Raw genomic sequence first — 26,580 nt, 5'->3', positions numbered from 1 at the left:
TGTGTGTTTTGCTTGCGTGTATGTCAGTGAGCGTTCCTTGTATATGCCATGAATATGAGTATTTTTGCTTACATGTATAAAAGTGTACCTCGTGTGTACCAGGTGCCTGCAGAGATCAGAAGACAGCCTGAAACTGAACTTACAGATGGTTGTAATTACAGAGGCGCTGGGAACGCGACCCAGGACCTCTGCAGAGAGGGCAGGCACTGTTAAAACTGCTGAGTGCTGTCTCTCCAGCCCCTGAATTCACTTTCAAATTGACTAGATTATTCTTTTGAAATTGCCACCACCCTCCCTCTGTTTTTTTTTTTTTTAATTTTTATTTTTTTTTTTATTTTGCCGTGATTGAAGTTGTTACCTGTAATCTCTTCAGTTAGGCTTAGGCATGCATTTGTGTCTAGCTTCTCCAGGCAGAGGATGTCTTGTTTGTCTGCATCTGAGAGCAGACATTTAATGGATGTTTACTCTGTGCCAGGGAATGGCCATATGTGTGACCAACAGGACACCCTGCACTGGGCAAGTTAACAGGTCAGTCATGGGGTGTCCGATGGGGAAGTAGAAAGAGAGAGTTGTTGGTTCGAGAAGAGTGCTTTTCTCAGTATTAATTACACCTGTCAGGAGTGCTGTGCATGCTCACCGAGGGATGGAATCAAAGCCCCTGATAGGAAAGGTGGGTGTTGCTCACCTGCCACCTATGTAACGTCACAGGCCCGTATCATCTCCAAATAGGTTTTGGTGAGATATGAGATCCAGTTTTCAGGGCAGTAGAACATAGCTCGGGTGTAGCGGAGGTGTGAAAAATGTGGGAAGAACAAGGTCCAGGTACAAGGTTCCCGAACCAGACTTGGGCTCAAGGAAGAAGCAAGACTGAAGTGACTTCAGTGGGGGAGGGGAGAGGGTCCTAAGGAGCGGAGTATTGCATTTTAACCCTTTGATCATCCAAGCTTTTCGCAGTGACTGGAAGGCTCCTGAAGGGACAGTGTCACCACCTGCATGACAGCAGGAGGAATCCGAGGTTTCCACAGGGCAGCTGTTGTGCTGGCCTCCTGTGAGGCAGTGCTGCTGGAAAGGGGGCCTTGGGCCAAAAAGCCCTGGGTCCAGAGTTCTCTAGAATCCTAAGGCTGGGTCAGAGGAGCCAAGGGTTGTCATGGTGAAAGCGTTCCCAGTCCTCTGCCAAATTCTTGGCCTTTTCCACTGCTTCCTTGGGAGTGAAGGCCTCCTTGAGAGGACTTTGAAGCAGAGCCCTCAGGGCTCTGGAGGAAGCACTTCCCAGGAGCTACGGATGAAGGCCTCTGAGGAGGTATGCTGGGGGCTGTCGGAGGAGACGACTGACTCCAGAACCTTCCATACCTCGGTGTAAGTCACCAGGAAGCAGTGCCAGAGGTTAGCCTTCAGTTTCTGCTGAGAGGTTCTGGGGCTCTGCCTGGCAAGAGATCATCTGCAGATCTAGGAACCTGAACTCAGTTGCATCTGTGCACCGAGGCCTGGGGAAGGCCCAGCAGGCCTTTCTGCAGCCGTCTCTGCTATGTGGCTGTCTCTAGTTCTCTTTTCTACACCTGTTTTTTTTCCTTCCTTCCTTCCTCCTTCTCTTCTTGATTGCATTCCTCCCTTTCTTCCTTCCTCCTCCCCACCAGCCCTCTCTCCTTTTCATTTCTCCTCATAAAGTGAAAATACTCACAAGGGCATCACAAGATAGTTTCTTCTGCTGGCCAGGATGAAGAATCGATGCTGCAGCCAGTTTGATGGCGCATGCCTGTAATCCCAGCACTTTGGGAGGCAGAGGCAGGTGGGTCACTGAGAGCTTCAAGGCCAGCCTGGTCTACAAAACAAGTTCAGGATAGCCAAGGCTACACCAAAAAAATTCCTTGTCTCAAAACCAAAACAAAACAAATTGGTGCTGTGACACTTGGTCTCTTATCTCTGAAATCCTTTCTCTGTATAAAAAGAAATTGGATTTCAATTTAACCAGACAAGCCATTTAACAGTTTGTTTCTTTATCCTAGGCCATTCCTTTTTCCCCAAGGTAACTTTCACCGCAGTCAGCTTCCTACGCATTGCACGCACACTGCAAACTTTAGTGGTACCATTTTGTGTATTCTCATGCTTTTAAGTAAGTTGTTTCATGTGTATGTATCGGTACATAATTTTGATGCTTTTAAAACTTTGCTTGGAGATTGCATGAGTGCATATATGTGTATGTATGCATACTTGATTCCGTTCAATTATGTATTCAGTACTTTTACTTTTTAAAGTTCTTGATATCTTTATGGGCGCATATTTTCTGGCTTTTGACAATGAATGTTCCAAACTCCACCTTCTCTTCTTTGGATAAAGTCTCCCTATATAACTCAGGGTGGTTTTGAACTGGAAACCCTCCTGCCTCTCCTTCTGAGTGCTGGAATTCCAGGGAAGCACCCAAAAAAGCCCACGTGGACATCCCTGCACCTGTGCTCTCGTGTTTCTATGTGAGAACTTCTCTTGGGTGAATCACTGGGCCATTTTGTGGATACTGGCACCATGCTCTTCAGAGTGGCTGTTCCAGGTCACATTCTTAGACGCAGTGTGAAAGAATGCCCACATCAGCAGCAGCGACCTTAGCATTGGATGCTATGTGCCTTGTCAATCCAGTGGGGCTGTTCAGAATCTTGGCTTCCTGGCCCCTCAGGTTCTTTCTGTGGACTGCCTGTTGGCTTTCCTGACTTCTTCTCAGGAACTCAGGGTTCCTCCCTTGCTGGTAACTGAGCAGAATTCCCATTTTCTTTTCTTAAAGATGTAGCTATTTTTATTTCAGGTGTGTGGGCGTTTTGCCGGCATGTATTTCTGTGCACCGCATGCGTGCAGTGCCTGTGGAGGCCAGAAGAGAACACTAGATGTTCTGGAACTAGATGCAGGCCACGGTTTGGGTGCTAGGAACTTAGCCCGGGTCCTCTGAAAGAGCAGCCAGTACTCTGAACGGCTGAGCCACCTCAGGCCTAAGCAGAATTTTTTAGGGTTAGAGGTCCGACTGAGGTCTAGCTAGGAGCTATGCTGTAGATTTCTCGAACTCAGCTGCTGGGGGTGGGGCCTCCTGTCCTCTCAGGACATGGTCTCTTTGACCAGGAGAACCATGTGTCCAGCATTCCTTTCTTCACTCACACACACACACACACACACACACACACACACACAAACACCAGTTTTATAATTTTGTATGGCCTTTAAGAGGCTTTCAGAAAAATCGATCTAATCTTAGATCCAAGAATAATCATACCGTGCTGAGAGCTGCTCACCCCTTTATGACTCCTTTATGCACATCTGTCTCTGACATAATTTACCCTCTTTTTTTCTTGACGGTTTGCAACCAAAAAAACTTACAAAATAAAAATTTGACACTTCTAACAAGTCAGCGTTTTTGCTTGGTTTTGTTTTGTTCGTTTTGTATGGGACAGGGTCTCACTGCGTGTCATTGGCCGTTCTGGAACTCACTATGCACAGCAGACTGGCTTCAGACTCACAGCAATCCACCTGCTTCTTCTGAGTGCTGGGATTAAAGGCATGCACTGCCATGCCTGGCAGAGCTAATGCCTCTTTAGTCTTGTGTGGGGGGTTTGTTTTGTTTTGTTTTTAGCTCAACAACATCTCATCCCTTGCTTGTCTTTCCTCTGTTTGCTAGCTCATTGTTCAAGTATAGTTGCTGAGTACAACTAGGTCATGTATAATCTAAGTATCGGGTTAAAATGAAATAAACATTTAAAAATGGCACAAACAACTGAAAGAAAGGTCGAAGCAATGATAAATGTTTTTGCTGTGGATGTTGATTAGATTGTGCAAGTGGTTTTGTCTTTTTGGGGAGAATGCAGCCATGATCCCTATAGAAAGAAATGCAAAATGTAGAGGGTTCCAGAAGGATGACAGGCAGGCACTGTGCACTGGGAGGTGGGCTTGCCTGATACCTTAATGGTGAATCCACTGGTTCTTCCTTTCCTGCTGCTGGGGCATAAAGAAAGTGCTAAAAATACTTAGCTCTCTGGAATCCGGGTCTGAGTGTAAGCTCACTGAGAGGAATGAGGTCACTGTGGTCTTCCTGAAAATGTCAGTGCAATGAAATTCTTAGAAGAAAAACTCCAAAATGTGATGATTTTGAAACATTTTATAAAAACTTGATGTCAAAAATTGAGCATTCAGTTCAAGTCTTAAAATATTTCCTTCTTCTGTGGCTGGTGGAGGAGGGAGGGATGGCTGGCTTCCTTCTTGTGTGCTGTGAGGGCTGGCTCCATTAGCAATCTGAGAGGTGGAGACTTTGCTGACCTCCTGTTTTGGAGATAAGGTTTTTGATGTAGTGTTTGTGTGGCTCCTTTTAAAAGAATTTTGGTTTTCGTGTAGTTTATATACTCAGCCATTCAATTTCAATTTTAATGTGCCCTGATTCTACTTTCCCTATTATTTTTATGGATCTGTGTGTGTGAGTGTGTTTGTGAGCTTGTACATGAACATACGTGAGTATCTGTGTGTGTGTGTGTGTGTGTGTGTGTATGAGTGTGTGCATTGTCTGTAGTCTATCTGTACATATGTGTGAGGGCACACTTATCTCTGTGTGCTTGTGTGGAGGCCAGGTCTCAGCTTTCTCTATTGCTTTCTATCTTATTTTTTCAGACAGTGTCCCTCACTGAACCTGGAGCTTGCCATTTCAGCCAGAGTGGCTGGCCCTGGAGCCCATGGTTTTGCTTATGTCCATAGCCCTGGAATTAGGATTCCATGTGCACACTCCTGGCTTTCACGTGTTTCTCCTGCTCACACAGCAGGCTGCCTACCCACTGAGCCACCTTCTCAGCCATAATTTGCCCAAGTCCCTACCATACTTCTTGTTGTTTTCTTTCTCCTGTTGGGTAGAGACCCAGAGATGCTGTGTGCCCCCATGTCTCATTACTCCAGATATTTATTTCCATCTTAACTCATTGTTGACATAACAGCTAGCTGTATGTTGGCTTTAGTGTACTAATGAAAGTGTTACACGTTTGAATGTTTTTCTTTTAAATGACAAAGGAAAATTCACCCAACCATGACTCCCATAGTACCTTTGTAACTGCAACTGCTGCCTGTCTATCCTTCCATCATCCATCTGTCCACCATCCATCCGTCTGTATAGACATACATACATTTCCAGTCTTTATAAAACATCAATACGTACCTTATTCATCTATTGTCCATTATCTCGTTCATCCACCACCCATCCATCTGTATGTATATATATATATATACATAGATTATCTGTCCATCATCCATCCATGGGTACCCATCCATCAACTCAGCATCCACCTACACATCCACACATCCATCCATCCATCCATCAATCATTCACCTATCACCTGTACATCATCTAACTGACCTATGAGTTGTGGTGCATATTAAGAATTTTAAAAACAGTTACGACTGTGACGTAATTACATAGAGATGGGACTTAAACAGCTGTCTTACAGAGCAGAGTACAAAAACTGCAGGATGGTAGTTTTAAGAGCTACATGTCTGGAGACTTTATTGATTGCACACGGCAGACCTCCAGATCAAGCTCAGTTAGTAGTATCTAACTTCAGAGAGGGCTATGTCCAGACATCCAAGTAGTGTTTTCAGGATGCTGTCCCTTTTTATGTCTCCTTAGCTTTCTTCTTCATGTTGTCGTCATTCTTGGACGGCCTCTTTCTTGTGGCAGGGAATTCACCTGTTGGAAGCTCTAGGCTTGTTTTATTCTTCAGCTGTGAGTCCAGAAAATGAGCAAGACCTGACTTCTCCCTCCCAGGAGCCATAGCCTTAAGTCTTGTTTCACTGGTCTTGCTGAGGTCACATGCACCTCTGTCAGCCAATCATAATGGCCAAGGAAATATGCTCTGTGTCGCTAGAGTTAACGCCTACACTTGGAAGCATTGGGGGCAGGGCAGGAGAGTTTGGGCTTCACTAAGGCCACCTGGGGCTTGTGGAATGTGGTTCTTCAAAGGAAATCCTGGAACTGTTGCTGACAAAGGCAGAAGGGGAGGATGCTGGCCAAGAAAAGAAGAAGAGAGGGAGATGGGAGAAAAAAGGAGGAAGTGAGTAGGTCTTCTGTGTGCAGAGCAAGTGGCCTTTCTCACAGTTCCCCAGGCTGTCACCACAGGCATTCCACACATTTGAGTGGTAGTGGGTGTACTTTCAGGACATTTTTGTCTTTACAAAGTGGTGGCACCTTTCAAAGGGGAAGAAAATGGAAGATTTTAGGCAGGGAAGCGAGGAAAGATGGGGTATCTGATGAGCTGGCCATCGATGGTGAATTCTAGAGAGTTTAACCCTGTTACCTTCACTGGGGATAGGGATAGCTGAGGAAGTGGTGAAGACGCTCAAACTAACTTCATGAAATGCCCGGAGAGCCACTGATAACAGGAGAATTATATAGCTGGTGTGCACAGAAGGGGCTCCTTACACAGCTTGGTAGGGCTGGAAGGCTGTGTGGAAGGCGCCCATCACTCACTCCTGTTCCCCACTGCCTTCTGAGTCACCTGTATTCCATTTCTCTCTGTTACAGTTTCATTGCAAATCAGAAAAGGTTAGAAATCATCAATGAAGATGACGTGGAAGCTTACGTGGGGCTGAAAAACCTGTGAGTACTGATCGCTTACGCACATTACCTGAGAGACTTTGTGCACTGATGTGGCCAGGTAGGCCATCTGCTAGTTTGTTTTAACGTGAATGCCGCTGTGTGTTTCTTTGTAGGACAATTGTGGATTCCGGATTAAAATTTGTGGCTTACAAGGCGTTTCTGAAGAACGGCAACCTGCGGCACGTGTGAGTAGACCCTGGCCTGTCTGCTTCCCAGGACCCAGATTACCCAACGTTTTCTCACTCTTGTTTATTTTCCTTCCCTGCCAACTCTAAGCCTCCTTCTTAAAAGCTAGCATGGCTGTGATAACAGCGTAGGAACATTAACTTTGATTCTGTTTGATTTCTGAATGGCTTCGAAGGGGACTTAGAACAGCCTGTTTATTCCCTTTCATGAATTTCTGGGCCATTTCCATCTTGGACAGAGCGCTGGGCCAACGGCAAGGACTCTGATGTGAAAACGCTGTCCTTGTACCGAGTTCTGGGTTCTTTTCTTTGGAATGGAGACACACTCCTTGGAAGACGTCAAGCTAACTAATCAAGACGCTGACTTGGACGGTTTAAGGAAATAAAAATTACTATTGCTTTTCCCTTTATAATAGGACTATTTGAACCTTCATTTTCTCAACAGCATGTGCTGTGAATTGACAAAAATAGGGGGAAAAATCAATCACTGTATATGCTAAAGGGTCAGATGGCTCTTACTTGTAAGGAATGCTTCTCTTCCAACTCATGCTACCAACTTCAACTGGAAATGCAGCAGGTACATGGCTTTCTTCTGAGTCCCCTCAGTGGTACCATCAAGTCAATAAATTATGGCTTTCCTGAGATATTCTATTAAGCAGATAACCCAAAAGATAGAAATGTCCGTGGCCCTGCCCCCAAACTCAGACTCCCTCACACCGTGAGTTTCCAGTGGGAATCTTCTGTTGTTCCCTGGTTCTTGTTGATCAAATTCTCTTCACAATGGTCTCTTCAGCATTTCGTAGTTTGCCATTTACCTGCAGGGTCTCACTTGCATAGACATTTCACTTGTGTAGAATGAGGCATATGCTCTCAGTACATAGGCAAAATTCTGGTTTGAGGGAGCTGTGGCGCTTAATCAGCCGGCTAAGTCCTCACCACGTTCTTAAGACAGGAGTATAAAGAAGACAAAATTTCTGCCACCACCATCATCTTGAAACATCTGTCCCTTTTCCCTCCCTGGGGAAAACAGTTCCCCGGCTGATTTCCATGCCGGTTATTAAAGAATTTATTGTCTTGGAGCAGCCGGCCTGGATGCTCTGTGGAGATGTGTTGATATTACTGAAGACCTTAATTTCATAAAGTCATTATCAGGAGTTCATATTTTATATGTGACAGGAATAATGAAGCCACTTTCTAAGATATAAAACATTCTGCAAATCCGGGATAAAACTCTGGGCACATTTTAAAACACATTTTCTTGAAACACTTCTTGACAGCCCATCTGGGTCGGTTTGCTGGGTCACTCTTGATGTGTGTGTAGCTCTTAGTGGCACAACCATGACAGGAGAAGAATGGGAAAATGTCCCACAGCAACCTCTTAGCAGTAATTAATGACCTCAACAGATAAGTTTTTGAATTTTCATTACAGATAACCCTAGAACCAAATTGCTCAGCAGTTGCATTGTGTGCTTGCTGTCTGTTTCCTTGGGGGGGGTGATGTTCCAATAAGAACAGTGGGCCATGGCTAACTGTAGTTTTATTGATATACTTTGTGTGTGTGTTGCTGTATAATAGAACAATTTTAATGGTTTTCTAGCTTCATGTATCTGCCTCACTCAAGAGGGATAGATTATTCTGTATAGTTTCTTCACCAGGCTACAATCAGGAGCCAATAATTGATCACACTTCAGAAACTCTATTGATGTGTGTAGCTATTGTCAAGTAACATGACACAATGAAATTAGGCAAGCACACAATGAAATTAGGCAAGCATTCAGACCATCAGGAAGAGTGGCGAGATTCCAGTGAGCATCGCACATCCACATCCAGGTGAAGGAGGCTCTTCCTAGCTGCAGCACAAGAGGGAATCCAGTAGCCTGCCTTGGAGGATGGTAGGGACGTGGAGAAGGAGTCACTCTTCTGTCCCAGCCTCTACTTGGGACGAGGACCCCAGGGACCAGCTCGTTTTGCCTGGATATCCTGAAAGCCAACTGCACTGACCTCAGTTATCAACACAGTGAGGTGCATGTGGCAACTGAAGAAACCTGTGCTCAAAGCTGTCGCTCCACAGCCCTGAGATGGCCTGAAGGTCACTCTTAGCTCCCTTAACTATACAGAAATGTGGGAAAGATGGGTCTGTTTAACCGCAGAGGGGAACCCTGGCTCCCCTCTGCCTCAGTTTGCCTGGTCCGTGTTATCCTCACACAGTGACCATCAGGAACTGGTCTCCGAATGTATGCCTTTAATTGCTGCCCAGCCCCTAAACCCCCAGGGACTGTGAGAAAAGCCAGCATTTGTGTTTTCCAGGGGCTTTGCCGAGGTGCTAATTAGGCTCTTAGCAAAGTTTTACAATCAAACAGTAAGAGGATTGTTGATTTTTTTTTCTTCCTTCTTCCTCCTTTTTGGCTTTTGGCCCCATTCCTAAGTATGCTTCATAAAACTCATCTTGTTCTTTGGCCCGTAACCCCACGCTGCACTATGCTGCTGGCAACCCAACAGAGCAGCTGCTTCCAGGGAGGGCAGCACAGAGCAGACAGGAGGGCTGCTCCAAAGGGCAGCAGCACGGAGCTGATGGGGAAAGCGTCTCCTTCCCTGCCTTTGCTTTCTCTCTCTCTCCTGCTCTCTGCCTTTTTCTCTCTTCCTCTCCTCTCATCCCCCCCCCACTCACTCCACTCTCTCTTCCTCTGTTCTCATCCCCCCACTTTTATTTATGGGGGGGGACAGATATTTTTCTTTTTTAGAAAGATTGGGGTTTGTGGTGAGTAGGAACATGTCTGAGCCTTAAAGACAGGCAGAGGCTTCTGCTGTGATGTGTCCACGGAAACCATTCTTAATTCCTGTTCCAAAAGAAAAGACCCACGTAGGCCTGCCTTACAACTTCTGTGTGGATTATATTTTCATGTGGGATACCATTTCCTGTGGGCAAGCACAAAGCCCTAGCGTGAAGGGAAATGATACAAGCTTACAAGGCACGAGGGCATCTCCCTGTCAATGGTGCAGGTGGGTGGAAATCTCCCTGGGGGCTTTCCACTGGGTGGACACACCCACTCTTGAGCTCCAAGCCATTCACCAGTTTACACTGTTAGGTCATGCTTCAGCTCCTGGGCCCCAGGCCCTCTCTGAAGAGGTCTGAGAAGTCACTGAGCTGACATAGCATGCTGGTCTCAGGTTCAGGGCAGGGCCAGGATTGCCATTCTACTAGGCCTGTCTCGTCCACCTTAGGTACCTGCTTTCCTGGATGAGAGTGAGACACAGAGACCCTTGCAGGCGGGGTTCTTGGCTCTTTTTGTGGAAGTAGCTCTTCATTTTCCACTTTTGTTACTTGTCAAAAATAAAATGTCCAGAGGTTCAGGAACTTTCAGTTTAAGTGGTAAACAAATTCAGCTGCCAGGATCAATGATGGCTGGGAGTTTCCCATCCCAGTGATCATGCTACAAATCAAATGCCCACCCACCTGACTGGAAAAAAAAAAGCCTATTTGGAACACACCAGGAAATTCATAAGGTTGCTCTCCCCTGACCCCTCCCGCCATGGGCAGAGCATCTTTCCATTGGTTTGTTTAGATATAAAGACGCTGTGTTTCTGGAGAGCTCAAAGTAGAGCCTGGCACACACTCTATTCCCCAGTTTTCACCCTGTCCTCTTCAAGGGGTTACTTGCTCATAAGTCACATGTCAATCGGCCCACCAAGTGCTTTCAGTCAGCAGGTGTCTTCTTTCCCGGAAAGACAGTTTAAATTCTGTCTATTCCAAATTTTGTTTGCCATGTACCTCAAAATGTTCAAGATGCTTTTCAGTTTTAGAGCCTCCCCCCCCCCATATTAGGTTATAATGGATACTTTGTTATACGTTCCCCACTTTAATGTTCAAAGCGTCAGGATCTCTGCTAGGCTGAGAAGTGGACTTTCAATTAGCATGTGAAACATAAGCTTTTCGGTGAAACAAAGATAGTAAAAATAGACTCTGATAAGTGTACACTCTTTCATAGTCTACATGAACCGTAAGAGAGGCAGGGACCTCAGGAAGTTATCTTTCCAGGTAAGAGACACAATTGGGCCCAAGGAACCTGTGAACCCCACTCCAAGAAAATTAGACTTTGAAAATGAAATCTCTATTTGAGCACACCATTCTGAAATCATAACCTTTAAATTCACACCTAATGTATCTGATTTCTTTCAGTAATTTCACACGAAACAAGCTGACGAGTTTGTCTAGGAAGCATTTCCGCCACCTTGACTTGTCTGAGCTGTAAGTAATGATTTTGTCTGGCATTTGGGAGGAAATTTTCGAAAGAAAGGATAATTAAGTATTTTTTTAAAATGAGTACCATTGCAAGTTTATGTTGCATCAAAATTCTTGAAAATGAGTTCTCCAGTTCTGCCCCAGTTGGGTGATTAAACTCTCAGTCTCAATTATATGTCATTGTGATCAGTTGAATGTTGTTTTTACATAAATAATTTATTTTCTAATAGAGGGAAAAGAGAAAAAAAAAAGCAGCAGGGAGTTTTGTGTTAAAGTAGTCTTATATTTCATCTCGCCCGGCTCTTGTTTTACCCAAGCCCCCAAATAAAGCCTGTTCATCAAAGAGGAAATTACAGTGGGTAACACCTTCAGCTTTGTCGTCAGCCCTTAGGTAGAGTCAGCCCTGGCAGAGAGTCATTTCCTTACACACCATGTCTGTCACCTGTTCTTTGAGGCCTACCACTGTGTTAGATATTTATACTCACGTCCCAGTCTCCTCTGCTGTAAAGTGATAGGAAGAACATCGAGGCCTTTCATGGCTGACAGTCAACATCTCTGAGTGTCCTCACTCCTTAGGGTAGTCACCGCAAGGGCGACGTGAAAGGCTGCTGTTGCTGAGGCGGGGTGCTTGGAGGGACCCCAAGGCTTGTGGGCCTGGAAGGACAGGGCTCAGGGGATTGGGAAGAAGCATTGACTTAAACAAGTCACTTTAGAGAAGTCTATTCTCAGTGTTTATTTTCTTCTCTGGGAAAGTCAGGGGAATGGGGGGAGGTTGTCATGTTCCATATCATCACACATCAAAAGCCGGAGGGGGGACTGAAGGTTCCTAATGAAGCTTTCCAGCTCAGGGTAAAGGAAGAGGGTTCCAGGGCTGCTGCCCTGCTCTCAGAGGCCAGAGAAGTGGAACTGGGCCGTGGTTCCACCTCCCGTCTGGGACGGTTCCTGTCCCCACCTTGCTGTTGTTCCAGACAGTGATGGGGCTAAGAGGTGGCTTGAGCTCTGAGTACCAGGACCAAGTCCCCTAGACAAGTTTCCACAGTGGGACCCGAGCCTCCAAGGCTGACGTGTGTGCAGGTGAGCACATGGGGCAGCTCCATCGGAGTGCTGGCTGCACTGAGTGGGAACCCCTTGCCACATCCACAGAGATGGCTGGGGGACAGCTCAGCCAGGGCTTGGAGAAAGATGAGGACATTTTGCTTCAACCAATAGGGAGCCATCTTGCCGGCAATAGCCACACCTAGCAGAGCCTGGCTGCAGGTCTGGTTTCTGAGGATACTGTGTGTGGGGATGGGTGGGGAAGTAGGCAGCTGTGGGTTGTGGGGTGCCTAGGGATTTTGTCTGACAGACTGGAGAGTCTGGGGGTGATGGAACAGTTCCCAAGTTAACACCAAAAGGAGGAGGGCACACAGGGCATCTTTGTAAAGAGGGTCCTACACTCTGCTCAAGCAGGTCAGGCAGACACTCCCAGCGGAGAGTCACAAATTTCCAAGCAGGAAGGGGTTACATGGTGAGAGTCTTGACAACTGGCAATTATTGGGAATAAGCTAACTAATCAGGGAGCTGAAGCACCAGTGCCTACTTCCTTAAGTTACTTTAAATCTATACTAGTACAGTTTGACAGTCAATGTTTATATATGTAAGAATGGATACATATGTAGACATATATGCATATATCCATCATGCTCTCAAACTTTCAATGCTCAAATTGTTTTCTTCTACCTATTTTGAAATATAAATTATCGATGAATATTGAGTAAGTAATTCACCAATTAATTACCGATTAATAGTAAGCCTGCTCCATTGCAAAATGCTGTGACTGCTATTTTGGGTATGAACTGTGGCTTCATACCCAGTTACCAGGCTGTCTCCCTGCTCCTTCCCACCACTGTTCCCAGCCTCCAGAAGCCACTACTTTAAGGCTATGAGGCCAGTTCAGTTAGCTTTCACATGTGAGCGAGGACAGGTGTTATGAGCCGTTTCGTTTGCCTTTGGCATTCCTAACACAGGACGGGATGTGACACCCCAAAGGCAGGTGAGCAACACAGAACATGGAGCTCTGGGCAAAGGTGTTGGGTGCTGCTGCGTAACACTTCCTGGATGGGTTAAAGGTTAGAGTTCTGCTTTCCAGTTCATGTTTCAAAATTCTGCTGGCAGCGTTGTCCAACAGCTCACTCAGGGCGTGTTGACCGCAAGTGCGTTACCCATTAGAGTGAAGGAGGGAAGTTTGTGTCTAGGATTCCATCCTTTAGTGGGAGAGGTTGGTGCCTGGGCAAATCAATGAGACCATCACATGAAAGGGGGAGGGGCCGGCTCTCCACCGGGGGCTGTGTGGCCCTGTGACACCCTGGAGGAAGGGGCCAGCTCTCCACCGGGGGCTCTGGGCCATGTGAACACCCCGGCTTCGTAACTGAAGCATCTCGGCTTATTTAATTACAGTCTCATTTTAGAAAGACCTCAGCTATTTGTGTGCTCAGAGCTCTAGGAAATATCTTGGGTGATGTGAGTTTGAGCCAATGACGGGACTTTTCTGCCTCAGATTCCATGTCTCATAGCATCAAATCCTATTTTGATATTGGCGGGATATTTGGAGATGAGTGAGCAGATACAAATTAAACCCGTCTACCCTGACCACATTTCCCCCATGAAACTCACAGAAAAGTCTCCAGGGACTGCTGAGATTCTTAGAACGCAATCAGAAAACCACAGGAGTAAATGATGCTGCAAAGCCAGGTCCTGTCCTCGGGAAATCTTAAGTATTGTGGTTAGTGCTAGGCAGAGTCTATGTAACGATTGAAAATGGCCTCATTTAAAGGTTCATTATCATAAATGGAATTCATCTTAAATAGGCCACTGAGCATTATAAATAAGCATTAAAGATTCCTCCCCCCCTGTGGTTATTGTTTTCCTTCTTGAACACTTCCTCCTCCACCCACTGTAGTACATAAAAGTCCAGACAGCATTGCTGAGGGCTGGCTGGAGGTGTGTCTTTCTGCACACCTTCATATCCTGCACAGCTTAGCTGGGGAGCCCAGTGTCTCACCCTCTGAAATGCTCCCTGGGTGGAGGATGTGCATATGTGTTCTCTATCTCTCTCCCGTCCAGCTTCTGCCCTCACCTTTTTTGCATAACTGAAAAGGACTTTGGTTGCATGATGCAGAAAGGTAAAGAGAGACGGCCGCCTGGTCCTTACTCCTCAGCCCCAGACTCCTGTCTCCAGTTTCATTTTAAAAGGACACAATATGATTGTGCTCCCCCACTGAAGTGAGAACTCTTAGATCTCCAGCCTGGTCAGACATAGGTATGTCAATGCTTCTAAGACATTACCATTGGTGACCAGGCACGGTGGTGCACACCTTTAATCCCAGCTCTGGGGAGCCAGAGGCAGGCAGATCTCTGTGAGCTGGAGGCCAGCCTGGTCTACAAAGCAAGTCCACGAAAGCCAGAGCTAAACAGAGAAACCTTATCCCAAAAATAAAAAGAAAAGAAAAATTACCGTTGGCATTTTCACTTAAGTACAGAACAGCACCCTTCCCTGCCATGAGACGCTCTGTCACAGCCGTGTTTGTTCAGATCTGTTTTCCTACATGATCTGCAAAGTTCCGCATCTCTTTGCTATCTTTAGCCTCTACAGTTTTGTTTGCTCGTAACAACAGCACAGTAAATTATTAGACAATGGAGTGACTAGTAAAGCACTGTCATGCCATGAAAGTGGGTGTGACTTTCAAAAGTTGGCAGCTAGGAAATATTCCTCCCGTCGTCATTTGTAATCATCATCCCTAAGGCGAAACTGAATGTCAAGTGGGAGCCTGATCGGGTTGCGTTTCTGTTCCATGTAGGATCCTGGTGGGCAATCCGTTCACGTGTTCCTGTGAGATTATGTGGATCAAGACTCTTCAGGAGACTAAATCCAGCCCCGACACTCAGGATTTGTACTGCCTCAATGAAAGCAGCAACAACACCCCCCTGGCAAACCTGCAGATACCCAATTGTGGTAATTTAATTTTTAATCAATGAGTTCTAGTTGCTATTAATTATACTAATTGCCTTGGTGTCGTAGTGAGCCTGTGAAGAATACCACCACCCAGACTTCGCAGGGTGTGTGTCATGGGTGTCTCTGGTGAATCAGACCTTTACATGCAGTGTGGAGAAACTAGCTCGGAGCACCTCTAGTGAATATTCTTTCTAAGTAGGACATTGCTTCTGAATGGCTGATGTTAAAGAGCATGGAGGAAGAAGGGTGCTGTTAATTCCTTTGCTGGTTTGTCTTTGTCTCCACCCATCATTTCTCCAACTATTCACTTTCCCCAAAAAATATCCATGAAGAGTGCAGCCCTTCCCAAATCGCACACACACTTGGTTGGCACCAAGCAATCTAGAGGAAGGACGTCAGGTGCTGACAAAGCCCTCGCAGCTGAGGTGGACAGTCCAAACCCACCCATCCTCAGGCTTGCCTTGCTGCCCCATGCCCTGTCTCCTGTGCTGTGGCCACCACGCTCCCACCTGCTTGTCCCTGTGTCTGGGTTCAGTCTCTCTACTGTCACCTTCCATTCTTCCCAACATTTCCATCTTGGGACAAAACGCAGCTCTCAGTGAGAGCTAGTGTTCTGCAAGGAAGCTTTCAGCTCCTGTGACTTATCTCTACAGTAACACATGCGGGTGTCATTCCTTTTCCAAAATTTTGGTCAGTTAGTCAAACAGTTGATAAGTTCACAATTCTGTTTGCTCTTGCCTAGTGGTTGGCTGGTGACAGGTAGGAAATCACGTAGCTCTTTATTCCTGTCTACAGGAATATGCATTTGCCATTTACCTTTAGGTTAGGAGACCATATTTGAAGTTCCACTTCTATCTAATAGCAGCACTGTTGCTGCTTACTCTTAAAGATAATTTGATAATGATATTAAACAGATAAGTGCTTGCTCTTTACTACAAAGGACCTTACTCCCAAAGAGAGCGCTTGCCCATCACGCAGATTTTTCTGTCACAGTCTTCCTTTCTCATTGTGGGGGAATTTCGCTTTGCTCACTTGTCAGCTTCCCTCAACCTTCTTTGCCAGCCAACATTAAAAACAAACAAACAAACAACAAAGCTACCACACCAATCAACTCTTAATATGTGTGTGTTCCCAGCTGATAGGAGCTGGCTGTTTTCCTCCTGGGCACATGCTAAGACTGCTGAGAGATGATGCCTAGAGGGACAAGGCTGTTACTGTTGAGTCACCTGGCCATTTGGCTCCCACTCAGATCCCCACAGCTGCTCTGGCCTTCTGATCCAGGAAACACAGAAGAGAGAGCATCCCACACAGCCTTTGTCCTAAGAGCTGCCTCTGAATGGTGTCTGCTTTGTCCTTGCCCGATACTAACTCTGTGCTTATCAGTCTTAAAATGTGGCCACACGGTCTTGACATGGTTCACAGGTGACTCATTGTTGGCATGGCTGAACAAAAGAAATGTTCAAAGTAAACAGATTCATTTTTTTTCTTAGTCTACTAGGATGTGAACAAAAGAAATATTCAAAGTAAACAGGTATTTATTTTTCCTTAGTCTGTCTTTGATATTTTCTTTTGTTTTTCTACATGTTTCCTAATGAAGTATGTGTTTGAGAGTCATATTTTCACATCCCCCTCCCCCCTTGCCAGTGGAGCTGAGGCTTGATTGAGTCACAAGCACTAAATGGTTGCATTTATAATGCACTCGAGTGTCTCAGTGCTTGTTGAAGCAACATTTGAGGCTATGTCAGGTGAATTTGTATATGAAGCTTTTGTCACTTTTCTGATCAGAAATTGTTCTGTATGTTCCTTACTCATTTGTGTTTTCCAAAGCAGTTTACTTATCTGCAATCACGTAGGTGATATCAACACAGTTTATCATGAAAAAGTATTTTCCTGCACTCTAGAAAAGCATTTTTTTTTTTTTTTATTTATAATCATTTCAGGTCAGTAGTGACAGACCCATCATAGCCTTTCTAAGTTTTGTGGTCAAATGTATCTTAATTACACTAAATGTTCCATGTTGGTAGCTATTTGACTTATTTCCAACTTTAAAGAAAGATTTTATTTTATTTATTTGTAATTAAAAAAATTTTTCCATGTGTATGCGTGTGCCTGAGTGTATGTATATGCACCACATGTGTGCAGTGCCCAAAGGAGCCAGAAGAGGGCGTATGATCTCCTGAAACAGGAATCTCAGTACCATGAGGGTGTTGGTTGAAAACTGAACCCTGCTGTCTGGAAGAGCAGCCAGAGCTCTTAACTTATTAGTACATAGTGTTCCCACAGCGTCCTTCGCCATGCTCCTGTAAGTGTTCATCTAGGAGACAGCACAGAGAACTGAACTTTATCTTAGGTGTGCCGCCTCCATCACTTACCATGCTAGCACATTATAGACTTGGATATCAGCAAGCTTCTTAGTTCATCTCTCTGAAAAGTGCTGCCTGGCCTTCCAGTTTGTATTTCCCGATTATTAAGTATTCTTCCGTGTATATCGAACTGTTTCATGCTTTGGTGGCTTTACCGCTTTCTATGCTTTCCTTCATTTTCTGTAGGATTTCTTTTTTCTTTCATTTATTTACACCTGTAATGTCTGTTTTGTTTTTTTAATTTTTTGAAAGTTATAAAGTACACTTCTGCCTTTTTGAAAAAAATATAAATCCAAAACATTTATTACATATATTTCAACATATATTTTCTACAAGTATCTAGAGTTTATAACATCAAAAAGACGGTCAAATGACTTATATTTCTCTATATTTCTTTACCCACCTCTCAGCAGTTTATATCTCAGATTTTGTTTTTATTTTATGTTTCTGTTCAGAAGAAAATGTTTACAAGCAGTTGACTGACGATTGTGTTGGATTTCATGCATTGCCACTTATTAGGAAGAAGCTCATCATTATCAGGAGATACAAATGGCATGAGTTCCTAGATGTGTAACAATAAAAAAGGCTTTTGGAGATAAATAATGTATTTTTTAAAATGTTTATAAAGATGAATTAATAAGTGATTCAGCAATACATTGAAAAAGCAATAACCAATGTATTTTTACTTAAGAAAATAAATTTTTTTTCTTTCCATACCACCATAGGTGTATATTCTTGTAACTAGCAGCAAAGAGACATTTAATATAAGTCATAAGCCCAGGAGCCTGGCAGATGAAACACTGAGATACATGCATGCCGAAACCACAGGGCAAGAATTGGGGAAATGATAACAATGCTCAATAGAGTTTTAAATTTATTATTATTATTATTTGGTTTGTTTGGTTTGGGTTTTTTGAGACAGAGTTTCTCTGTGTAGTCTTGGCTGTTCTGGACTTACTTTGTAGACCAGGCTGGCCTAGAACTCACAGAGATCTGCCTGCCTCTGCCTCCCTGAGTGCTGGAAGAGTTTTTAAAAGTTTAAAATATATTTTAGGGTTTTAGTTGGTGAATATTTATTGTACAAGCCACTGGGATACCCAAAGACACATCCAGTCAATTATGTGAGGCCCTCTGAGTGCATTCTCTCTGTTCTTGTCTCTCCTCTCTTTATTTTCTTAGCAATTTTGCTTATGTCTTTATGTCATATACATGATTTTATGTATCTATGCAAAGTCCAGGAAGTGAAAATGAGGAAAGACATGAGAGACATGTTTGTCTTTTTGAGACTGGTTTGATTCACCCAACATGATTACTGGTCAGTTGCCTCAGTTTCCCTGTGGATGACAGACCTTCAGTCTTCTGTGTAAAGCGTGCCGTGCTTTCTTTGCTCATGCCCTCCTGGTGGGCATCTAGGCTAGTTTTCTAGCTTAGCTATAGTGAACATGAATGTTCAGCTGTCTCTGTGATGTGTTCACTTGGAGTCCACCCTAGGAGTAGTTGAGCTTGGTCACGTGGTCTATGTTTTGGTGTTCTGAAGAGCCTTCATAGTGATTTCCATGGTGGTTGGACCACTTTGCATCCTCTTTAGCAGTGCTTGCGGGTTCCCTTACATTCATAGCCTCACCAGTGTTTGTTACTGTTTGCTTTTGTTTTGGTTTTGTTTTTGTTTTTAATGTCAATGATTCTGGCAGGGGCAAGGTAGAAGAGTGTTTTTAATTTGCACTCATCAATCTAGTGAGGCTGAACTTTGTTTGTTTGGTTGGTTTTGGTTTTTAGACACAGGGTTTCTCTGTGTAGCTCTGGCTGTCCTGGACTTGCTTTGTAGACCAGGCTGGCCTCTAATTCATAGAGATCCCCCTACCTCTGCCTCCCTGAGTGCTGGGGTTACAGGCATGCACCACCATGCCCAGTGAGGTTGAACATTTTTTAATCCTGCCACCTTGCTGAAAATATTTATCAGCTCTAAGAGTTTTCTGATGAAGTCTTTAGGGTCTCAAGTATTACCTCATCTAAAAATAGGGATGGTTCAGTTTCTTGCTTTCTTATTAGTATCTCCTTTATTTCCTTTTCTTGTCTTAGTTGTTTCAGACAATACTTCAAGCACTATATTAAATAAGGAGAGTGAATACTCATACCATGTTAGTGAAAATGCTTTGGATTTCTCCCATTTGTTATAATGTTGGTTACAGGTTTGTTGCATATAGCCTTTCATATGTTGGGATGGGTTTTTTTTTTTTTTCCTTCCTAGTCTTTTCAGGGTTTTTGTTATAAAGCCAAGCTGGACTTTGTTAAAAGCCATTTCTGCGTCTATAAAGATGATCCTGAGATTTCTGTTCTTGAGTCTGCTTCTGTGTTGGATTACATTTACCGATTTGGAAATGTTGTGCCATCCCGTGCCATTGGAATTAAGTTGACTTTGTGCATGGTGAACAGTCTTTTTGTTGTGCACATGTGTTTGGCTTGCAAGTATTTTACTGATGATTTTTGCAAATATGATCATGAGGAAAATTGCCCTCTAATTTCCTTTTTGTTGTTGTTATGTCTTTACCTGGTTTTTTATATCATGACACTACTATCATCCTAAAAAGGGTCTGTTAAAGGATGACCTGTTTGTTAAGAGCAGGGTAATGAGGTCCTCTAACCTGACTGCGGAAGGACTTATCTGTCATTACGTCTGGTAGTGCTTGTCTTATGACTTGAGATGCACCGTGTTCAGTGTGTCACATGATTTGAATGTGCTCTTCATGGATTAGTTGTTTCCTGATCTGTACAAAGTGGCCTTCTTTGTATCTTACGCCTGGTTCTAACTTGAGTCTAGTTTGTCATGTGTTAGAACAGTGAGAGTTGCTTTCTTTTCTTGGTTCCATTTGCGTGGAATTCCCTTCCCAGCCCTTCACCCTAAAGTTGACGCCATGTTTGATGAAGACATACCTCCTTTCTTGGAGGTAGCAAAGAGACAGATCACTTTTCAATGGAGTCTGCTGGACTGTGTCTTTTGATTGGGGCAATCGACACAATTGATATTTGGAGTTATCAAAAGGTGTGTATTACATCCCGTCTTGTTTAACTTTGATTTTGTAGTGTTTGGGGTTTTGCATCCAGCCTCTGTTAACTGCTGTTCATGTGGTTTGTTCTTTCCTGTAGCTTGTTGGATGTATTTGCCTTTCTCTTCACCCAGAGGAGTCTTTAACCTATCTCTGTAGGCCTGACTAAGAAGTCATAAATTCCTTTAGCTTTGTTTACGTCGTGGAAAGTTTTCCTTTCTCCTTCAATTGTGAGAGATAGTGTTGCTGTGTACGGTAATCTGGGTAAGCAATCATTGGCTTTCAGAGCTTGAACTATATTGTGCTAAACCGCCTGCCTTTTAAGGTTTCTGCTGAGTGTCTGCTGCTCCAGTGAACTTGCCTTTATATGTGATTGGGTATTTCTATCTTGCAGTGTTCAATATACTTTCTTTGCTGTATATATTTTCTGCTCTGACTATAGATTTGTGATCTGATCTCTTCTCAATGCCTCCAGTACTAGGATTGGGATTTCTTTTAATAGATTTGGTTTTTTTGTGTTTCTATACTGGGACTTGAACATCAAGAATAGTAATTTATTGGTTGTTTCTTTCTTATCTTCTTAAAATTTAACTCATCAATCTCTTTTGGTGGATGTATTTCCCATGTTCAGGAGAGGACTGAGTCAAGCAGAGTTGAGGTGTCTTTTTCTCTTTGGGATTGGTACCTAGGCCAACGACTTTATCTTTACTTTCCCTTGAGTGTCAGGCTCTGTCCTGGGTCAACTTTGACCTCCTTCTTGGCTCTGTAGCGTTGTGTGGGAGTTGTGGGACTCCCTACTCCTGTGGATTTGCTTGAGGACACATTAGAGTCCCTCCCTGCATCCCAGCTCCTTCACTGTGCTGTTGAACTCCCTGCATGCCCGTGACCTGATCCTAGATCAGACCTGGCCCTGACCACAGTTTCCATTGCTCTCGTGCATCTGTGGATTTTACCCAGTATCAGCACAGGTCTCCTCTCTGGGTCTGCAGGTTACACAAGCATGATCCTGGCGCGGCATGTGATGGGACATTGGAGAACAATATTGGGGAGTTGGTTCTTTTGCCAGGAGGGCTCTAGAGATTGAACTGAGGTCATCAGGCCAGTATCTTTACCTCCTGAGCTAGACTGGCAGTCCAAATCACCTTATTCTTATAATGAGATGTTTGTGGTGTTCAAGCATGAGAGGTTGATATTTTACTTTTCTCTGCTGGACTGGGCACGACAAGAGTGGGGGGAGGGGCATCTAGTGTAGCAGTTAACATCGTCAGCCTCGTATTCAGGGTATTGAGGTTCAATCCTGGGGCTACCCGAAGTCCCCAGTGACATGTCTGTCACTGTCACATTGAAGAAGGTCTTGTCCCTCCTCTTACTCCAGCCAGGGGGCAGGGTGGGGGCTTATCACCATTCCTGTCATATTTTGCTGATGGTCCCAACACCTCTATTGAGGCTGTGGCACAAACTGTGCCTTGTTCCTCTACATTTCTGAAGCCCTTTAGGCTTCAGAAAGATGATCAGTTGCAAGGCGACAGACACGCGTGCAGTTTCCACACTCACTGGATAAAGGGTGCAGCGAGCTATGTTCCTGAGAGACGGAAATGGATCCCACAAATGTTGCCAGAGAGGATAGCACTGACTGGTTGTGTGGATATCTCTTTTGTGGGGGTGGAGCAGGATCAAGGAAGGTCCTCTCTGCTGCTCAAGCTGGTTTCTTACTCGAGCGATCTTCCTGTTGGCCTTTTTCTAGTGGAAATGCTTCTGTAACTCCTTCTGGCTAACTCAGATTTATACTTCAATTTTTAAATACTACAATTAAGATTTTTTTTTTTTTTTTGGTTTTTTGAGACAGGGTTTCTCTGTGTAGCCTTGGCTGTTCTGGACTCTCTTGGTAGACCAGGCTGACCTCAAACTCACAAAGATCTGCTTGCATCTGCCTCGAGTTCTGGGAACACAGGTGTGCCCCACTGCGCCCAGCTACAATTATGATTTACTATTATCTGGGGGCTTCATCAGAAAGTGTTAACAGTGATGGAAATGGTCCATTCTAGGCAGACAGTGAACTTAGAAAGGTGCCATTTCTCTGGATCATATGAAAACAGCCCCTCAGCTGAGTTCACTAGCAACCAGTTATTGGGGAGAATGAGGCCTTGTAGGAAATGTAAACCGCAAGTTTGCTTGCTGCTGGAGGAACATGGCAGGTACTATGTAAAACACACTTATCAGAACCCTGTTACTCATAATGACAGTTTCCATTTTCAGTTCTCCCAAGGACTCCTCAAAGCATCCACAAAATAAGGGTGTAATAAGGGCGTGTGGTTGTGAGGGTCAGCACAGGTGCGCATGCGCCCGGGAGGAGAGGCTTGCTCTCTGAGTTAGGCGTAGGTCAGTGATTTATTTACATGATTCACTGTTAGCTTTAGCAGCAGTCTGAAGCAGTGCACGCTTCCGCTTTGTGCACAGCAGGGCACACTCTCTGTTGCTTCGCTTTAAGTCAGGTGGTAGTGGTCCCACTTCGCTGTAGTTCGGAGACTGAGCGCTAGGACTCTGCTGTTCAGTGTGGAAGCGAGACCAGAGCGGCATCTTAAGGTGGTTTATTTTCGTCTTCCTGAACAAAACGACTCCTGCTTCTGTGTCTCGTTTTGTTTGATTTCACTTTATTGAAGATTAGTTTTTATTTTTGAAGATAAAGCAAAGCCCACAGCGGGTTGTTGCTTTTCTTCATCCTTTTTAGAATGTCAAACGGAGCTGCTGAAATTGTTTCTAAGTCGTCTGGCAGTTGCCACTTCTGTAATATGAATCACAAAAGCTTAGATGTGTAATGTCCAGTTTGAGCTTAGGAAGATGGTTTTAAATTTTCTGTCATTTCTCCTCTTTTTCTTTCTTTCTTTCTTCCTTCCTTCCTTCCTTTCTCTCTTTCTTTCTTTTGTAGCTTGCTGTACAGTTACATCTAAACAGATCAATCTTATTATGCTGACTCCATTTTTGCTTATACAATATGTGTGTATATGTGTATATATTAGTTGTTAGGTTGGAAAGTATGCCCCAAAGATAGAGGGCGGTCCACACTGCTGATATTTTCCCAGAGTAGAATTCTGTGGGCTCTTCATGCCAGAGAGTAGGGAAGGAGTAGCTGGAGAGATGGCTCTAAGGGAGGTTAAGAGCACTGCCTGGTCTCAAGTTTGATTCCTGGTGCACACATGGTGTGTGCCATCTGTGGGGGAGCTAATGCCCTCTTCTGGCATCCGTGGGCACTGCATGCACATGGTGCCACACATATACTCAAGCAAGTCACTACTCAAACACAAAACAAAAATAAATTAATAAACATTTTAGAAAGGAGAAAGGAAAAAATTCTAACTTACTGAGCTAGTTTTAAGCACATGAATGATGGCTCAACATCAAATAAAAAAGAGCTCAGAATTACTGAACAAAGTGACAAAACACACCATCACGACGGTGACCTTTCTGATAATCCGAATGGGCAGAGACTTGATGTGATCATTTATCAGAAAGGTGCAGCCTGTGTATTTTGGGCAAGTGGCCGAGAACCTTATTCAGGTCCTCAGAGTCATGTACCCATTATGGGTTGGAGCAGAGCCTGGAAGACCTCAGCTAAGAGGCAGCCAGTCAGGCTCTGGTGAAACCCTTGGGCAGAGACGCAGGTCAGACTAGGACTAACACAGCACCTGTCTAATTTCAACATTCGCTCAGCTTTAGTTTTTTTCACTGGGACATATAGATGCTAATGTATTCTTGGATATTTGGGGTGACGATAGAAGGAGTGCATGGAAGCATTTAAGATGGAGTCCATTACATTCATACAGAATTAATTAATGAACACTGTAATCAATTGTATATTTAACATTATAATATGAATTAATGTTAATAAGGATCAAATAGATGTTAGCTATTCATGTTTTTTGCTATCGTCAAAATGAACAGTCTCTTTAAAAGTATTTGGCATCTGGATTTAAATATTTTAAACTGGATTTAGATATTTTATATTGTGTCTAGCTACTCCAAAGAAAGTAACAAAATCACAGTTCAAACAGTCTTGTACTTAAATCGGCTGAGGGGACCTAGGGGCAACCGTAGCTACATGTTTTGTGTTCTTCGCAGAAAGACTTCTGAGGGCTATTATATGGAAATACATGCAGACATACAGGTTTCTTTAGCTCTCTTTCCCTTTCTCCTTTGTCACTTTTAATCTTGCATTTGTCTCAATCTCATGTTCCATCTCTTCCACACCCACTTCAGCATCTCAAAGAATTAAAATTTCTCAGAACACACTATGTGGAAATTTTGGAAGAAGAGATAATTACTCAGGCCCCTGTTGGGTTTAAGAATAATAGTTGTAAAAAAAAAAAGCATAGTGAACAATTGTCCAATATCCATTATCTAAACCCCTTCTCCTCAAACTGTGGTCTGTGGAATGAGCAGATTGTTAGGAACACGAACCTTCTGGGTTCAACTTCCACCACCTGGAAAAGAAACTGCATGTTTGAAGAGGTCCCTCTGTGCCCTGAGACCTGGGGAGCTGAGGTGCAAGGAAAGCCAGCTGACATGACCTATAGGTAAGCACTTCTTTCCTGACCAAATTCAGGTCAAGAGCGTCAGCATGCTGGGTACGCTTGCTCTTTTTACTCTCCCGTGAGGTTCTCCTTGCAGAAGGAAGATGGCTGGCGTTTGCTATCGGGCTGGTGTTTGCTTGGAGCACTGGTAGTGCTCCAAGAGTTTGGAAGCCTTGCTGGGCTTTGCTGTGTCCTTGTGCTGCTTTCAGATCTTATTAAACCAGGAAGTAGTGCCTGGCGAGTGCTTTATCCCGCCGTGGCGATCCGTGCTTCCCAATTCATTTTTATTGTGCTAATTAAGCCTCAAGTGATATTTCAAGTACAGATTGTTTTGTTCCATTGTTGGGTCTTGGCCAGCGTATCAATGCTGTAGACTTAACACAAGGCAGGTGCTTACTCATTTTGGGGAGATTTTACATTTAAAAATCTAAGCTTGGCCAATTTTGCACAGATTCCTTTGGAAGGTCCTATGACAGGGCGAGACGATTAATCTGTAATAAGAAGACTCATTCTTCCTTCACAAAATAGGCACCGAATTATTTTCCAATGAACCAGTTTCTCAGATCATGGATATGACGTCATATGAACGTCTTGTAGGAAGATGAAGTGTGCAAGTCTGGGGACCAATGTTCTGTAGAGGTGAAGGCCCTTTATGTTGGGTTCAGATCCCAGCTCTACATTGACTAGGGCAAATTTGAAAGTATTAGACTTTTACAACACTTACAGACTTCATTAATTAAACAAGTGCAAAATTTTATCTTCAAGGTCGGTTGTAAAGACTCCCTAAGATAACACAGTAGATGAGATCGTCTACTTAACGAGAACACAGAAAATGGTACTATCACTCTTACTGTACAGAAACAAACACCCTCAGGGCTGATAGTCATCTAAACTGAATTTTGAAAAGAAAAGACTAAACCAGACTTTATGGGGATAATTAGAATTATGATGTAGTATTGCCTACTGAAGCCCATTTTAACATTTCTCTCCCGAGCATCTAAAATAACAGACACATTTATGAGGTTCCCTTCTCAAAGCATCTTGGTTGAGTTACCAAAGTGATGTCTTTAAACTCTGTGATTAGTATGGGACTACTGGGAATGGGGAGGGAAGGCACATCTTTAGAACAAGTTTGGCTCCCAAGGTCTCCCCAGAATCAGTAAATAAATCTGTAAATACAAGGAAAATGGGAGCCAACATGACACCAAGAGCTATTAGCTGGAAAGCAAAGAGATGCTTAGTAACTGTCATAGGTCTCAGGATGTTGGTTGCTGAGCCATCTGTGGGGAAAACCAAGGGAAAATGTGACTTGTGCATGAGGTTAGAGTGACACCGTAGAAGTCATTGCTGGAAGCCTGCTGGATAGCACACTCAACATGCTTTCTGTTCTGTGTGGTCCAGGCGATGTGACCCTCTTTCCTTGGAAGAAAAATGGATATCCATTCTATAAAGAGACTAAAACAGATTCTGAGGAGATCTGGGTAGATATGAGGCTATAATTTTCACAGAAAACTTGATAAGTTTATGTGCTGATTTAAAATATATATATATATTTTAAATATATATATAAATATATATAAATATA

The 26,580-nt window shown here is 43.9% G+C and overlaps 1 protein-coding gene across 7 annotated transcripts in view; it reads left to right on the top strand.

Moving 5' to 3' along the window:
• Ntrk2 (neurotrophic receptor tyrosine kinase 2) overlaps positions 1-26,580 on the top strand; it is a 325,590-nt gene that overhangs the window by 25,885 nt on the left and 273,125 nt on the right. For 6 of the 7 annotated variants that reach the window (XM_060380556.1, XM_060380558.1, XM_060380557.1 and 3 more), the window contains 4 exons: positions 6,530-6,604; positions 6,718-6,789; positions 10,967-11,035; positions 14,866-15,020. In XM_060380556.1, coding sequence (XP_060236539.1) covers positions 6,530-6,604; positions 6,718-6,789; positions 10,967-11,035; positions 14,866-15,020 — 371 coding nt within the window. Of the gene's footprint in view, positions 1-1,300; positions 1,357-6,529; positions 6,605-6,717; positions 6,790-10,966; positions 11,036-14,865; positions 15,021-26,580 lie in introns of those variants that run through there. The other variant, XM_060380559.1, reaches the window with a different exon arrangement.

Source organism: Meriones unguiculatus, chromosome 3 (assembly GCF_030254825.1).
Source record: "Meriones unguiculatus strain TT.TT164.6M chromosome 3, Bangor_MerUng_6.1, whole genome shotgun sequence".
NCBI lineage: Eukaryota > Metazoa > Chordata > Mammalia > Rodentia > Muridae > Meriones > Meriones unguiculatus.
Note: the sequence above shows the minus strand (reverse complement) of the source record. Positions and strands in the feature narration are given on the sequence as shown.